We start from the raw sequence: 17,916 nt of genomic DNA, 5'->3' as shown, positions 1-17,916 counted from the left end.
ATAGGAATACTGGAGCACAACTACAAGCAGGAATACTAGAACAGAATTCCATGGTAGGAACACAAACAGGAAATCAGAAGTCAGATAGGCAGCTTTTCAGCAGGGCAGATGCCTAGAAGGTTGTTGGGACTAGCACTGTGTATCTTCTGGTTATGTCTTATACAATGCTGTCAATTTGAGACACACTTATTGCTGGTTCAGTTGGGATGCTGCAGAAGTATAGCTAACTCTCCCAGAAAAATAAGATAAAAACACTAGGGCAGGGCTTGTGGATGAGCCAGCAGCCTCCAAAGCAGTTCCACAGCCTAGGGTTCAAACCCCATCAATTCTGACACTAATAGCTAAAATGGCTTTTGAAACGTGCCCTCACAATATTTATAAACTATTACACTGCAATCAAGATACAAAAGATGGATTAGTCCAGTCTCATAAGAAAGTAACATTTCTGCTGCAGATGGAGCCTACCACAGCAAGGGAGGGCTGATCACAACCTAAAGAACTCAATCAGAAAACCATCAATGCCCACTTGTCAATATGATAATGCTTACTGAAGGTATGCACTAACTTCCATCTAGCACCTTGAAGATGCACTAACTTCCATCTAGCACCTTGAAGATATCCAACAGATATCCAACAGATATCCAACAGTGAGGGTAAACAGTGGAGTGCCTCAGGGATCTGTACTTGGACCGGTGCTTTTCAATATATATATCAATGATCTGGAAAGGAATACGATGAGTGATGTTATCAAATTTGCAGATGATACAAAATTATTCAGAGTAGTTAAATCACAAGCAGACTGTGATACATTACAGGAGGACCTTGCAAGACTGGAAGATTGGGCATCCAAATGGCAGATGAAATTTAATGTGGACAAGTGCAAGGTGTTGCATATAGGGAAAAATAACCCTAGCTGTAGTTACACGATGTTAGGTTCCATATTAGGAGCTACCACCCAAGAAAGAGATCTAGGCGTCATAGTAGATAATACATTGAAATCGTCAGCTCAGTGTGCTGCAGCAGTCAAAAAAGCAAATAAAATGTTAGGAATTATTAGGAAGGGAATGGTTAATAAAACGGAAAATGTCATAATGCCTCTATATCGCTCCATGGTGAGACCACACCTTGAATACTGTGTACAATTCTGGTCGCCGTATCTCAAAAAAGATATAGTTGCAATGGAGAAGGTACAGAGAAGGGCAACCAAAATGATAAAGGGGATGGAACAGCTCCCCTATGAGGAAAGGCTGAAGAGGTTAGGGCTGTTCAGCTTGGAGAAGAGACGGCTGAGGGGGGATATCATAGAGGTCTTTAAGATCATGAGAGGTCTTGAACGAGTAGATGTGACTCGGTTATTTACACTTTCGAATAATAGAAGGACTAGGGGGCATTCCATGAAGTTAGCAAGTAGCACATTTAAGACTAATCGGAGAAAATTCTTTTTCACTCAACGCACAATAAATCTCTGGAATTTGTTGCCAGAGGATGTGGTTAGTGCAGTTAGTGTAGCTGGGTTCAAAAAAGGTTTGGATAAGTTCTTGGAAGAGAAGTCCATTAACTGCTATTAATCAAGTTTACTTAGGGAATAGTCACTGCTATTAATTGCATCAGTAGCATGGGATCTTCTAGGTGTTTGGGTAGTTGCCAGGTTCTTGTGGCCTGGTTTGGCCTCTGTTGGAAACAGGATGCTGGGCTTGATGGACCCTTGGTCTGACCCAGCATGGCAATTTCTTATGTTCTTATGACTCTGTCAAGCAGCTGTTACCAACTCATAATTTTCAAAGATACAAGTCTTTATATGGCAACAGAAACTTAAGAGCCATTTTCCCCTTATAACTGACCTACAAAGTCCAAAAATGTTCAGTGTTACAGAATAGAGAGGTTCTACATACATAGAATTTTAGACATTTCTTGACATTAAAAGAACAAACTCTTTTCTAACTCTGCCTGTGGGCATCTACACATATATTACTATATAACAGTAAATTGTTTAGCTGGAGCAACGAAGGACTGATCATATTAATCTTTTGTCTGTACATTTTAGGTGGATTATTAAACTATGGTTGTTTTATGTACCCCATCATGAACTGTAAAGTGAGCAGGTAATATATTTTCTTAAGAATAAAAATGAATAGTTAATCTTCATAAAACATTAGGAACACAAATGTTGAGATTACTTACCTGATAATCTCGTTTTCCTTAGTGTAGCCAGATGGACTCAGAACAAGTGGGTATAATGTGCTCGTGCTAGCAGTTTGAGACTGATCTGACGTCAGCACGGGTACATATACCCCCACAGGAAGGTGAGGCAATTCAGTAATCTTCCTTGCAAAAGCTGTTATGGATATATGTGTACTGACGATCAATGAAATAGTGAAACAGGATTCCCCTGACCGATTGATAGGAGCTGGAGACCGCCAGCATTCCCAACCGGAAGGCGTCGACACCTAGCAATGGGGACACTCTTATGTAAGAGAATGACATGGCTTACCTTGAATCGGTGAAACCCATGTATACAGGCAGCCGGGCAGGATGCTGAGTCCATCTGTCTACACTAAGGAAAACGAGATTATCAGGTAAGTAATCTCAACATTTCCTAGCGTGTAGCCAGATGGACTCAGAACAAGTGGGATGTACAAAAGCTTTACTCCCAGACTGGGTGGGAGGCTGCCTGAGGACTGCGTAGGACTGCCCTTGCAAATGCTGTGTCCTCCCTGGCCTGGACATCCAGACGGTAGAACCTGGAGAAGGTATGGAGGGAGGACCATGTCGCCGCTTTACATATTTCTGCAGGCGACAGCATCCTGGATTCTGCCCAGGATGCCGCTTGTGCTCTGGTAGTATGAGCCTTGACCTGTAGAGGCGGAGACTTCCCAGCCTCCACGTAAGCTGCTTGGATAACTTCTTTAATCCAGTGGGCGATGGTGGGCCGCGAGGCCGCTTCACCTTGTTTCTTTCCGCTGTGTAGGATGAACAGATGGTCTGTCTTTCGTATTTCTTGTGTCACTTCCAGATATCTGGGCAGCAATCTGCCGGTCGAGATGGCGTAATAAACGCCCTTCTTCTGATTTCTGCAAACCCGCCGTGGTAGGCAAGGATATGGTTTGGTTAAGAAGAAACTGTGAAACCACTTTAGGTAGAAAGGAGGGAACCGTCCGAAGATGGATAGCCTCAGGAGTGATTCTGAGAAATGGATCCCGGCAGGACAGTGCTTGTAGCTCTGAGATGCTGCGTGCTGAACCTACAGCCAGCAAGAACACCATCTTCAAGGTTAGAGAACGGAGAGACAGGCCCCGAAGGGATCTGAAGGTGGATCCCGCGAGGAAATCCAAAACAAGGTTGAGGTTCCATAAGGGCACAGGCCACTTCAGTGGCGGACGAATATGCTTGACTCCTTTCAGGAAGCGAGAAACATCTGGGTGCTTGGCAATGGTCTTGCCATCCCTCCTGGGACCGTAGCAAGACAGCGCAGCCACCTGAACCTTGATGGAGCTGAGGGAGAGACCCTTCTGAAGTCCATCTTGCAGGAAATCCAACCCAATAGGGATTGTGGTTGCATGTGGACTGGTGCCCTGAGTGTCGCGCCATGCTTCAAATACTCTCCAGGTCCTTACGTAGGTGAGGGATGTGGAAAACTTGCGAGCTCGGAGGGGTGTATCTATCACGGGCTCCGAGTAACCTCTTTTCTGCAGTCTAGCCCTCTCAATGGCCAGACCATAAGAGAGAATTGAGCTGGATCCTCGTGGAGGATTGGACCTTGACGTAGAAGGTCCCGGAGAGGAGGCAGGAGAAGAGGCTCCCCTGCCAGCAGTCTTCTCATGTCTGCGTACCAGGGTCTTCTTGGCCAGTCTGGTGCCACCAGAAGAACTAGGCCCCGGTGCGTCTGAATCTTGTGAATGATGGCTCCCAGCAGGGGCCACGGAGGAAAAGCGTATAGCAGGGTCCCTGGAGGCCATGGCTGAACCAGGGCGTTGATCCCGTGAGAACGGATCTCGCTTGCGGCTGAAGTATCTGGGTAATTGAGCATTGGACTTGTCCGCCAGTAAATCCATGTCCGGAATCCCCCAGTGATCCACAATCATCTGGAAGGCTGTGGGTGACAGCTGCCACTCTCCTGGATTTAGGCTTTCTCTGCTGAGGAAGTCTGCCGAGGTGTTGTCCTTCCCGGCAATGTGGACGGCGGAGATGTCCTGAAGATTCAACTCTGCCCAAGCCATTTATTTTATTTTATTTTACTTATTTAACGTCTCTTATATACCGCTGTCCGTTCGCACATCGCATCGGTTCACAGTAAACATGAACTTTTTGGGCGAAGCCCTTACAAAGAACAGATAAATACAGTTAACTTTATCTCTAGGGACAACTGTCGGCTTCTGGTTCCGCCCTGACGGTTGATGTATACCACCGTGGTGGCGTTGTCGGACATCACTCCGACTGCCCGGTTCCGCAGTCTGAGAGCAAATTGCAGGCAGGCTAACCGGACTGCCCGTGCCTCTAGACGGCTGATGTTCCACCTCTTTTCCACCGCCCTTGTGCGGTGAGTTCTTCGCAGTGTGCTCCCCATCCGCTCAGGCTGGCATCTGTGGTGAGCAGAGTCCACGTGGGGGAGGACATCTTCCACCCCCTGCTCGTGTGGTTGGACTGCAACCACCACCGTAACTGGGTCCGCACTCTGGCTGGCAGAGGTAGATGCACGGAGTAATTCCAGAAGCAAGGGCTCCAGCGAGAGAGCAGGGAAGCGTTGCAGAAGTCTCATATGGGCCCCATCGCCCAGGGTACCACTTCCAGAGTGGATGCCATGAGGCCGAGAACCTGCAGATAATCCCCAAGCTATGGGCCGGCTGGCTCCCATCAAGGACCGGAGACGCGTCTTAAGTTTTAACCTTCTCTTGGTGGTAAGAGTGACTTGTCCTGCCTGGGTGTCGAACTGGACTCCCAGGTATTCCAGTGATTGGGAAGGCTGTAGACAACTCTTGTTAGTTGACTACCCATCCCAGGCTTTCCAGAAGGGCGATCACTCTGTCGGTTGCCCAAAGGCTCCCTCTCGTGATTTCACCCTGATCAGCCAATCGTCTAGGTAGGGATGGACAAGGATTCCTTCCCGTCTGAGCGCCGCTGCTACCACTATGATCACCTTGGTGAAGGTCCGCAGCGCCGAGGCTAGCCCAAAGGGCAAAGCCCGGAATTGGAAGTGACGTCCCAGAACCTTGAAGCGTAGGTAGCGCTGATGATCCCTGATGGATCGGGATATGCAGGTAGGCTTCTGACAAGTCTAAGGCCGTGAGGAACTCCCCTTGCTGTACTGCGGTCTTGACTGAGCACAGAGTTTCCATGCGAAACCTCGGGACCCTTAAGTATCGGTTGACTGACTTGCGGTCTAATACGGGCCGGAAAGTGCCCTCTTTCTTGGGTACCATGAAATAAATGGAATAGTGCCTAGAATCCATTTCCCATGCAGGTACTTGGATTATGGCTTTCAAGGACAGGAGCCTCGCCAGGGTAACTTCTAATGCCGCCTTCTTGTGGCTTGGACACAGAGACTCCACAAACCTGTCCGAGGGGCGTGATGGAAGTCCCAGATTAATAGCTCTCTCGGATGATTGCGAGGACCCACTGCTCCGCCGTAATCTCGACCCATCTGGGGTAGAAGAGGGTTAACCTGCCCCCTTTGGCTCCGTCCCCCGGATGGATCGGCTGATTCTCATTGGGAGGTGCAGCTGGGACCATGAACCCGAGCCAGCTCCCCTCTTGTGCTGCTTGGTCCGAAAGGACTGGTTCCTGGCCTGAGAACGAGGTGCCTGGTAGCGAGTCCTATAGGGAATGAAGGGTTGGGAGATTCTGCCTCTGGATGGCCTTGGAAAGGCGCGCTGGTTCCTTTGAACCTGTCTTCCGGCAGTCGAGGTACTGGAGAGGCGCCCCATGTGCTGGCCAGTTTATTCAAGGTCGCTGCCAGAACAGGAGAGAGCCCTTAAAGGGCATTCTGGTGAGGCGTGTCCTTAGAAGGAGCATCGGCTGACCAGTTCCGTATCCAGAGCTGCCTCCTGGCTGCTACTAAGGATGAGACCCCCCTTGGCTGTTGTACGGACTAGGTCGGATGCAGCATCCGTGAGGAACGAGAGAGCGGACTCCCATGTCCGCTGCCAGCGCATTGTTCCTGACCTGTGACAAACAGGAATGTGTCACCACTGTGCAGCAGGTTGCGATCCTCAAAGATAGAGCTGCCACCTCAAAGGTCTGTTTTCCAGGATGGCGTCCAGTCGCCGGTCGTGAGCCTTCCTTGAGGGCCGCCCCCCCCTCAACTGGAATGGTAGTGCGCTTGACCACAGCGCTAACCAAGGCGTCCACCTGAGGGCATGCCAGCATATCCTTGATTGCCGGATCCAGGGGATACATGCCGTCAGGGACCGACCCCCTTTGAAGGAGGCCGCTGGCGCAGCCCACTCCAAATCTATCAGTTGCTGTGCTGCTTGCAGGAAGGGAAAATGGCGGGCTGTAGGACGAAGACCTTCCAGCACGGGATTCTGTGTAGCTGCCTCCATAGTGCTGGGGCCTGGAATAGGCAACTCCGTCAGGCACTGAGATACCAGGTCAGAGAGATCTTCCGAGGGAAAGAACCGCCTCATAGTTCGATATGGCTCAATCCCTGAGGGAAGTTCCCCCTCCTCGGGGGGTTCGGGACTCGTCCTCCGAGACATCAGGGTCCGCATGAGCCGGGCTGCCCGGAGGCGGGTGCCCGCGATAAGGGCGAGAAAGCCCAGGGGCAGGGTCAGCCGGAGCAGCAGCAGGGCCTGGCCGGGAAGCTGACTGCATTTGTACGAAGGCATGGATCCCTTTAAACAAATCCACCCAGAAAATGGAAGCGGTCTCTAGTCGTCTGGGTACCAGGTCCCCCGGGATCCCTGGTTGTTCGAGACTGCCTGCTAAGTCCGGGGTGGCCCCTGGGGAACTGTCAACAAACCTCGGTTGAGACTGGTCCTGGCCCGAGGCTCCCACTGGGCACAAAGGGAGTCTGGCTCCTCGCTCTGCGTGGCTCTAAGCTGGCATGATGAGCAGAGGCCAAGAGCTTTCATGCCGGAATCAGGAGGCGCCGCCGCGGGAGACGCCGGGGCGTTTAAATGTTCCATCGCGGTGCCCAAGGACCAGGTCTATCATTGATCCTAATGAGATGTGTCCTCTGCCTGGGGGCATCGCATGACGTGTGGGATTGCCGCTTCTGCACCCAAATGACCCTAAAGGTACTTCTGTTGTCATGAACTGACCCCACTTCTTCTGCTTCTGAACAGTGAAGGGACCCCCCCCCCCCTGGAGTAGCAAACCTTCTACTTTGGCAGGGGGAGGGAGTGCTTTCTCCTTCTGCTAGAAGCCCCTGGAGCAATACATGAACCTCTGGGGAAATTTGAAAAGCCCCATTATGTGGAAACATTTCCTCTATCTGGAGCAGGACATGTTCCAACCTTCCAAACTCCCTCTCCGATCTTCAGGACATAAGACAAAGAAATTCTTCACTAGCTTTGACAACTGGGCTCCCACAAGCTGAGGTACCCTTCATGCTACAGTTGGAGAAGAGATATTAAGAAATCCAACTGGTTCATCCTCAAAGTTTTCTGACACTGGAGGTACCAACAGGCACTCAAATCTACAGTTAAAGCTGTAGAAAGGATTGGCTCAAAGGTACTAAACATCAGTTACATCAACACCTCTTGCCAGCCAGCACCAGATCTGATCAGTTGCGCCAATGAACTCTTCCTGCACCACAACACTACCTTCCATGACAGTGGAACTCTTGTGTTTATGTGCAGATGCTCTCTGCTTTAACAAGGAAGAAACTTTAATAGGTCATGCCAATGAAATGGACAAGCCCTGGTCTGCATTTGGTCCAGATAGAATAGATGGCTCAGTACCATGAAAGATGGCACCTGTGCTCAGGAGGCAACCTCCCGCTTCAGGGTCGAGAATGGTGAAGGTCTAGTGGTGCTCCGTACCCATGGCAGCTACTTCTCCTCCAGAGCCAAGAGAGACGATGCCATGTGCCTCTTAAGTGTCCCTTTCTGCACCACCCTCAAAGTCCTGACTTGTGATGGGTTCCAGGAACTGGCACAAGATGGGGAACCTGTGGAAAAAAGGGCAGAAGAATAGCAAATGTTGCTTACCTGATGTAACAGGTGTTCTCACAGGACAGCAGGATGTTAGTCCTCACAAATGGGTGACATCGAGGATGGAGCCCAACCACGGAAAACTTCTGTCAAAGTTTCAGGAACTTTGAATGGCCCCTACTGGGCATGCCCAGCACGGCACTAACCCTGCAGCCAGCAGGGGTCTCCCTTCAGTCTTGTTTCAAAGCTACAGGCATTGCCGAAAAGATAAATAAAAACGAACCCAACACCGCGGGGTGGCGGGCGGGTTTCGTGAGGATTAACATCCTGCTGTCCTGTGAGAACACCTGTTACATCAGGGTAAGCAACATTTGCTTTCTCAAAGGACAAGCAGGATGGTTGTCCTCACAAATGGGTGAGTACCGAGCTGAGGATGTCCTGACTTGCACCAAATGTACCCAACGGCGTGCAACAGGCACAACAACTGGGGAGGAATTTGGAAGGATGTCCGCACCCTACCGGGAGGTGGAAGGGTGTTGGTACATCAAGTTGGAAAAAGGTTACGCAAGACAGATTGGCCAAAGATGGAATCTTGTCTTCCAGCTTTATCTAAACAATAGTGGGCTGCAAAGGTATGGAGAGAACTCCAGGTTGCAGCTTTGCAGATGTCAGGAAGCGGCACCGATCGAAGGTGTGCTACTGAAGTCGCCATGGCCCTCACAGAGTGTGCCTTAACACGGTCTTGGAAAGGAATGCCAGCTTGCTGATAGCAGAAGGAGATGCAATCCGCCAACCAGGAGGAAAGAGCCTGCTTACCCACAGGTTGTCCTAACTTGTTAGGATGGAAAGAGACGAATAATTGAGTGCTCTTCCTGTGAGAAACTGTACGGTCTAGATAAAAAGCTAGAGCTTGTTTACAGTCTAGGGTATGCAGAGTCTGTTCCCCTGAGTTAGAGTGGGGCCTGGGAAAGAAGATAGGTAGTATGATGGATAAATAAAATAAATAAATAAATGAAACTCCGAAACTACCTTATGTAAAAATTTAGGGTGAGTGCGGAGTACCGCCCGGTCCTGCAGGAGTTTAGTATAAGGCGGATAGGTAACTAGGGCCTGTAATTCACTAACCCTGCGAGCTGAAGTGATAGCCAAAAGGAATAACACTTTCCATGTGAGATATTTTAGGTCCCAGGAGTGAAGAGGTTCGAAAGGTGGTTTCATAAGGCGACCAAGAACCAGATTAAGGTCCCAAGATGGGGCCGGAGGGCGTAAAGGTGGCTTCAAATGGAGCAAGCCTTTAAGAAAAACGGGTTACCAGGGGTTGTACTGAGATAGGGACACCCCCGATACCTTTATGGAAGGCGGCTACCGCACTAACATGCATTCTAATGGAAGAGGTTTTAGACCTGATTCTGATAGATGCCATAAATAGTCCAAGAATTTAGAGATTGGACAGGAAAGGGGATCAAGGGACTGAGAAGTACACCATGATGTGTACCGTTTCCATTTGTATGAGTAAGATTTTCTTGTGGAAGGCTTTCGTGAAGCGATCAGGACACGAGAAACTGAATCCGAAAGGTTAAATGGCTGAAGGATTAACCTTTCAACATCCATGCCGTCAGCGACAAGGCTTGGAGGTTGGGATGGAGGAGGCATCCGTCGTTTTGAGTGAGCAGATGCGGGTCTGTTCCCAGAGGAATGTGTCTGCAGATGGAGAGATCCTGTAGTATGGGAAACCACACTTGGCGTGGCCAGTGCGGTGCTATCAGGATCATAGTTCCTCCGTCCTGTCACAGCTTCACGAGAGTCTTCGACAGAAGAGGAAGTGGAGGGAATACATAGAGCACACCGGTTGTCCACGTGAGAGAGAACGCATCCCTCGGCCGAGAGTGCTGGCTCCGAATGAGAGAGCAGTAATTGTCCACTTTGTGGTTCTGAGGGGACGCAAAGAGGTCTATGTGGGGATAACCCCACTTGTGAAATAGAGAGGTCGCTACCAAGGGATTGAGTGACCACTCGTGTGGTTGGAAGACACGGCTCAGCTGGTCTGCCAATACATTGTCTGCTCCCGGTAAGTAAGTGGCCCTGAGGTACATGGAGCGGGAGAGGGCTTCCGCCCAAATCTGCGCAGCTTCCTGACACAGAAGGAAGGAGCCTGTGCCTCCCTGCTTGTTTATGTACCACATGGCCACCTGGTTGTCTGTTTGAATTAAGATTGCGTGGTTCGATAGGCAATCTTGAAAGGTCCTGAGAGCATAGCGGATTGCTCGCAGCTCCAGGAAATTTATCTGGTGTTTGGCTTCCTCTAGTGACCAGAATCCTTGAGTTTGCAGATTGTGTAGATGGGCTCCCCACCCAATGTTGGAAGCGTCGGTGGTGAGGATTATCTGGGGATCTGGTGGAAGAAAGGACAAGCCCTGTAGGAGGTTGCATTGATTTGTCCACCAGGCAAGAGACAGACTGAGTGCGTCGGTGATTGTAACAATGGAGGACAGAGGCTGAAGAGCTTGAGTCCATTGTAGTCGTAGAGTCCATTGTGTGACTCTCATGGCCAGACGGGCCATGGGAGTTACTTGAACTGAGGAGGCCATGTGTCCTAGTAGAATGAGGAATTGGCGAGCCGTGGCTGTGTGTTGAGACCGCAGCTGGCGAGCTAGGGACACTAGAGTCTTGGCCCGTTGATGAGGGAGGAAGGCTTTTGTTTGTAAGGTGTCCAAGTCTGCCCCAATGAAAGATAAGGTCTGAGATGGGACCAAGTAGGATTTCTCGTAATTGACAAGAAATCCTAGAGAGAGCAAAGTATGAATTGTTAGGGTCAGGGAGGACCGAGCTATTTGCTGGGTTGAGGCCCTGATTAACCCAATCGTCCAGGTAGGGGTAGACGTGGACACCTTCCTTCCTGAGGAATGCTGCTACTACCACGAGGCATTTGGTAAAGACTCGTGGTGCGGACGCCAGGCCGAAAGGTAGTACACGGTATTGGTAGTGGTTTCGGCCTACTAGAAAACGCAGGTATTTGCGATGAGATTCTGTGATCGCACTGTGGGTATATGCGTCTTTCAGGTCTAGAGAGCATAGCCAATCTCCTCTTTGCAATAGAGGGAGCAGCGAGCCCAGGGTTACCATCTTGAACTTCTCCTTGGAAAGGTACTTGTTGAGGGCCCATAGGTCCAGGATTGGACGAAGTCCTCCTGACTTTTTTGGTATCAGGAAGTACCTGGAACAGAACCCGAGTCCTTGTTGTAAGGGAGGAACGGGTTCTATAGCGTTTGACTGTAGGAGAAGAGAAACTTCCTGCTCTAAAAGAATAGAGTGATCGGTGAGTCTCCACGCCTGCAAAGGTGGGGAGTCGGCAGGAAGGGATAGGAAGTTGAGGCGGTAACCCTGTGCAATGATTGCTATCACCCATTGATCTGTGGTGATTTGATGCCACTTTTCTAGGAAGTGGCACAGCCGTCCTCCTACCGGTATAGCTGGAAGAGGGGTTTGGCAAATGCTCTCTAAATGGAAGTCAAAAACCCACCGCAGGGCCCGGTTGTGGAGCTGTTGCAGGCTTTTGTTTACGAGTCTGGCGAGGCCGAGTCTTATGGTAAGACCGTGCAGGCCTAGGCTTGGTTGATGGGGGATAATACTTTCGTGGCCTAAAGAAAGACTTCTTGGAGTCCTTTCTAAAGGGCTGTTTAGAAGGCAAGTCAGGAGGAATGGATGAGAGCTGTTTAAGTGTCTCATGATGATCCTTCAATTCAGCAACAATTTGTTGAATTTGCTCACCAAACAAATTATCCCCTAGGCAGGGTAAATCAGAGAGCCTGTCCTGAACTTCTGGACGAAGGTCAGATGATTTAAGCCAAGCCCAACGTCTGGCAGAGATGGCCGTGGCAGAAATTCTAGTGGAAGCATCAAAGATGTCATAGGCTGTTCGTATTTCATGCTTCCCAGCTTCAAACCCTTTATTTAGAAGGGATTGAAGCCGTGGCTGGAACTGTTCAGGCAAGGCATCAGTGTATTCCTGCATCTGTTTCAGGATGACCCTATTATATTGAGTCATATAAAGTTAAGAAGCTATTCTAGAAATCAGTATAGCTCCATGATATACCTTCCTACCTATACTATCTAGGAATTTGTTTTCCTTAGTAGGAGGTATGGAAGAGTGTGGCTTTAGTCGCTTAGCTTTCTTTTGAGCTGATTCTACGACTACAGAATGATGGTCTAACTGAAGTTTTTGAAAACCAGGTGCTGACTGTACAAGATATGTAGAGTCAGCTTTTTTGTTGACCGGGGAAACAGATCCGGGAGATTCCCAATTCTTTTAAGAAGGTCTAGAAAAACCTGATGAATGGGAATAGAAGTGATGACTTTCGGGGCATCCAAAAATTGGAGCAATTCCATCATCTGGTGCCTGTCATCTTGTTCAGATTGAAGTTGGAATGGGACCAACTCTGACATTTCCTTCACAAAATTTATGAAAGAGAGGTCCTCAGGGGGAGAACACTTTCTACTCTCCGTAGGAGAGGGCGGTGAAGGCAAATCATCCGTGTCAGTAGAGGTATCATCACCCCAAGTATCATAGGGATCTGGATGATGACCTGCGGGACCTCGAGGGGGCTGAACACCTGAAGGCCCAGGTTGAGGTTCCGAAATATCAGTTGGAATCACTGGGGGCATCGAGAAAATCCTCGATGGAATCTGTGCCGGTATCGGTGCCGGTGTAGGCATCGAGGGAACCGGTGTCGGTCTCGATGGAATCGGTGTCGGCATCGGAAACCTCGGTGGAGCAGAGGTGCATATCGCCCCCGAAGAAGAAATCGGTGGCGAGGGACAACCTGGCATCGATTGAACAATTCCCGAAGGGGGAATTCGATACGGTGTTTCTCCACTTGATGATAAACCTGTCTGTGACAGCGGTCTTACCGGTGTCGGTGACTCAGGTATCACCGGTGGAAGGGCTGTCATGAGCGCCTCCATCCGGTGTAGCAGCGGTGCCAGTGCTGCTGCAATCGGCTCGGTGACCGGTTCCACTCTCGGTGCCGGAGGAGTCTGGAACCGTAGCATCGCCTTGTCGATGGCCTCCTGGACCAGCCGGTCCAGTTCTGCCCGGAGACCAGGGGTAACAAGACCCGGCTCGACGGGAGAGGGAGGCTGAGGCTGAGCCGGAGGGACCACCGTCACCGGTGGGATCGCGGCTCCCAAACCCCGAGGGGGTGAGGGTTGCCTCGGTGCCTGCGAAACAGTAGTGGACGGTGCCACTTCTGATCGAGACTTTTTTGGCGGTGGCTCGGTCGGTGCTGAGGTCGATGACATCGATTCCTCGACAGGCCGAGACTTATGACGTCGATGGCGATGTTTTTCTTTCCGATCCCCTCGATAATCAGGGGAAGGAACGGGAGTCGATGGCCGCGAAGTCATCGATGGCGGACGGTCACCGAAGGGTTGTCGATGATGATGAGACCTCGACGGTGCCAGTTCCGATGACGTCGATGCAATTGATGGCGTTGGGGTATGAGCTTGGAAGAGGAGCCCCATCTTCTCCATTCTGGCTTTGCGACCCTTTGGTGTCATTAGGGCACATTTGGTGCAAGTCAGAACATCATGCTCACTCCCTAAACACAAAACACAGACTCTATGAGGGTCTGTGATTGACATAGTTCGGGTACAGTCCGGACACCGACGGAACCCCGACGCCATGGCGAAAGGCCAAAAATTTAGCCGCGGGACTGTCGAATGCCAACGGGCCTCGAGGGCCAAACTCGACGGAAGTCAACCAAACGACAGCAAAAACTTACCGAAGTTCCGCGGACCGAAAAATTCGTCGAAGGGAGACCCCTGAGGGGCAAATTTTTCTCAGAATTAATTATTCGAAATTCCTGTCAGGAACGTGGTTAAGAGCTCTTCTACCGCGTGGCTACTGCTGCGCGGAAAAAGGGAGACCCTGCTGGCTGCAGGGTTAGTGCCGTGCTGGGCATGCCCAGTAGGGGCCAGTCAAATTTCCTGAAACTTTGACAGAAGTTTTCCGTGGTCGGGCTCCATCCTCGATGTCACCCATTTGTGAGGACAACCATCCTGCTTGTCCTGTGAGAACCCACCTCAACCTTTTTTGCCTTGAGTCTACCAATGCCGCTCTCTAAGAAGAGGAGCAACTACAGTGCCCTTCCAATGCACCATGGTTTTGGGTTCTTACCCAGTGACCTCCAACCTCTAAGCACGGTACTGTTATAACCTTTGGACATAGTACCACAACTGTAACAACTGGAGGAATCATATTTGGGCACTGACAATGTACATCTGTAATGGACATCAGACGCCCATAAATACAGGTCTTAAAACAGCTGGCTGCAATCTTCTTGGCCTTTTCCATTTTTCTTTTACTGAATCATCATAAAACAAACTTTCTGTTGAGGGGCTGCTGAGGCAGCAGCAAAAATAAGAAGGATGCAATGACACAAAATTAGACCAAGATTCAGCCCAAACCAAAATTTTTGGAAAGAGACTGGAACATGTCTAAGTGATTGCTCAGATGAAGACAGACTGAAAGACCCACGAGGCAGCATTCATGCAAGGGAACTCCCACACATGGTCAAAAAAGACTTATTGAGCTCTAAGCACTGGGTCCATGTGGGCATCATCAGATGAGCTCACCCATATATTAAGGCTGATTTATGCCTGCCTGTTAATGGAGAACTATTGTACTTGAATTGTAACTCACCTTGAGATCAGGCTTGGAAAGACTAATAATTAAACCCAAAATCCACAATAGAAAGAATAAATGTGGGTGAAACGACATATAGCAATAACTTAAAAAAAAGAATATCAACATTTTATGATGGAGAATGTCCAAAATATTAAAATTTCACACAATCATTTGTCAAGCTAGAAGTGGCGAACTAAAAGCCTAAATTTTGGCACTCATGCTTACAGCTATTTGTATACATGGATCCAAAAAAAAATATATATATATATATATATATATATATATATATATATATATATATAACCACCTTTCTGGAATCCTTTGAGAACCCCAGCATATCCCTACAATCTTGTGTAGACAGGACACCAAAAACAAAAATTATTAGCAATGAGGGGAAGGGAAGAATTACAAGCCTTTATTCCTTTGGAAAATAGGCTAAAGTGCAATTTCTCACAGTCTGCAACACCCCATTCAAAATATGAACTTTTAGTAACCAAACCAACAGAGAAAAACTGTAAACACAGCAAACCAAAACAGCATAAACGAGACCTTTTCAACATACAGAAATTTCAGCCCGTGTTAGAGAACAAACTAAACAAAATTCTGTTAACAGTCAACATGTAATAAATTTAAAAAAAAAAAACCTGTTTTATATGATGGTTACCACATTTTAGGGTACTGTAGCTGTTAAATGGATATTGCAAAGTTCAAACATTACTTTTGTCTAATTTTTTTTATATGTATCCATATACCATGGGTAATATTCAGGGCCATGTGCATAATTTCTAATGGTTTCTAGAGGCATTTATACAACTATATTCATTTCAAATACATACAGTACCTTGAGATCCCTGTGAATAATGGGTGGTTTCTGTTTATGCATGTGCTGTACTGCTCTGCAGCTCTGGTAGAATATCTTCAATACTGTATCACATGAGAGGGAACCTTTAGATTCAACCTTGCTTAAGAATTCCACCAGCTGCCCTAATAGGAGAGGACAATTAAATTAACCAGTGTTCCACAGAAAACTGAGAAATTACTTACCTGATAATTTTGTTTTCCTTAGTGTAGACAGATGGACTCAGGACCAGTAGGTATATGCTCCCATTCCAGCAGATGGAGACTGAGCAAGCTGCTGTCACAGTATATATAACCCTGCAGTGACCCCAGCCTGCCAGTATTCTCTTCAAAAGCAACTGTGGACAAACTAGCAAAAAACTTGATTAAAAACATGATTAAAAAAGATAACCAGAACTGTACTCAACCAACCATAAACTCTGAACTCACATAAGATTCTAGGTACCCCAATCTAGAGACTGGATGAACACTTATCAGTAATCACTTGGGACCCAGAACCCCACAGGAGGACTATTGACACACTCATGCGCCAGTCAAGGGCAGGAAGCTGAGTCCATCTGTCTACACTAAGTTAAACGAAATTATACTATAAGTAATCTCTCCATTTCCTAGCGTGTAGACAGCTGGCCTCAGGACCAATAGGATGTACCAAAATTACTCCCCAACAGGGTGGGAGGCTGCCGTGGTCAGTGCAAAGGCTGCGTCCTCCCAGGCTTGCATGTCCAGACGATAAAACCTGGAAAAAGTGTGTAAGAAGGACCACTCCAAAGCTCGGCAGATATCGATGGGAGACAACAGACTAACCTCCGCCCATGACACTGCCTGAACCCTAGTGGAATGAGTCCTAACCTGAGTAAGCAATGGCTTTCCAGCATCCACATACACAGCTGTGACCACCAACCTTAATACAACGAGCTATGGTAGCCTGCAAAGCCAGAGCATCCTGCTTACTACTGCCATGGAGAACAAACAGGCAATCCATCTTTCGAAAAGACTCAGAGACCTCCAGATACTGCATGACAAGACGCTTAACATCCAAGGAGCGCAAAAGGCAAAACTCCTCCACATCCCTGACCTTATCCAGGGATGGCAAGGAGATGGACTGATTCAAAGGAAAGTCCAAGACTAACTTGGACAAGGATGGAACAGTACGCAGCTGTAATACTCCCGGAGTCACCCGAACAGCTCCCGGCAAGGCCTGCAGCTCAGAAATCCAACACGCAAAATATATAGTCATTAGGAACATAGTCTTCAAAGTCAACAACCGTAAGGAAAGACAACACAGTGGTCAGAACTTACGGCCCGCCAAAATGTCCAGCACCAAATTAAGACTCCACAATGGAACCGGTAACCTCAAGGAAGGCCTAAGGTGCTTCACTCCCTTCAAAAAAATGGGCCACATCAGTATTAGATGACAAGCAAACACCATTCACCAAGCCTCTGAACAGGCAACCTGCAAGTTCAAGGAATTAAGGGCCAATCCTTTAATTCAATCCATCCTACAAAAAATCCAGAATGAGAGGGATCTTAACTGAACAAGGAAGAACACCCCATTCCTCACACCAGGACTCAAAAACTCTCCAAATCCGCACATAAGCAAAGGAAGCGGAGAACGTGTGAGTGCAGAGTAAATTGGCAATCACTGCAGAGGAATAACCACACCTTAACAGGATAGCCCTCTCAAGGGCCAAACTGTAAGACAGAATAGAGTCAGATCCTTGTGAAGAACTGGTCCCTGCTGAAGCAGATTCATGTGCAGTGGAAGACGAAGGGGGGCCTCCACCAGGAGTTGTCACAAATCCACGTATCACGGATATCTGGGCCAGTCCGGCGCCCACCAGGAGTACTAACTCCCTGTGGCCTTCGATCTTGCAAATTAACCTGCCCAACAAGGGCCACAGAGAAAATGCATAAAGCAATCTGTCTTCCGGCAAGACATGTACAAGAGCGTCTATTCACAGGGACCACGAATCTCTCCTGTGACTGTAGAAGCGAGGAGCCTTTGCATTTCAAGAAGTTGCCAGCAGGTCTAGGAATGCAGGCCCCAGCAATCCTCAATCAGCTGAAACGGCTCAGCTGACAGAATCTCCTTGCTGAGAAAGTCCGTTGTTACATTGTCTTTTCTTGCAATGTGAGAAGCTGAGATCATCTATAGATGACCTTCCGACTAATCCAACAACTGGTCTATTTCCTGCAACACTTGCTGGCTCTTGGTTCCTCCCTGGTGATTGATATAGGCCACCGTTGTTTGTCCAACATCATGCGAACCGCTTGATTCTG

General features: G+C 48.6%; 1 protein-coding gene across 1 annotated transcript in view; it reads right to left on the bottom strand.

The window, feature by feature from the left end:
- Window positions 1-17,916, bottom strand: part of GAK (cyclin G associated kinase) — an 832,466-nt gene that overhangs the window by 705,712 nt on the left and 108,838 nt on the right. Inside the window, 1 exon segment of the mRNA XM_029601806.1 lies at window positions 15,620-15,762. Coding sequence (XP_029457666.1) covers window positions 15,620-15,762 — 143 coding nt within the window.

This window comes from Rhinatrema bivittatum, chromosome 1, assembly GCF_901001135.1.
Source record: "Rhinatrema bivittatum chromosome 1, aRhiBiv1.1, whole genome shotgun sequence".
Classification (NCBI taxonomy): domain Eukaryota; kingdom Metazoa; phylum Chordata; class Amphibia; order Gymnophiona; family Rhinatrematidae; genus Rhinatrema; species Rhinatrema bivittatum.
This window is presented reverse-complemented; position numbering and strand designations above follow the sequence as displayed.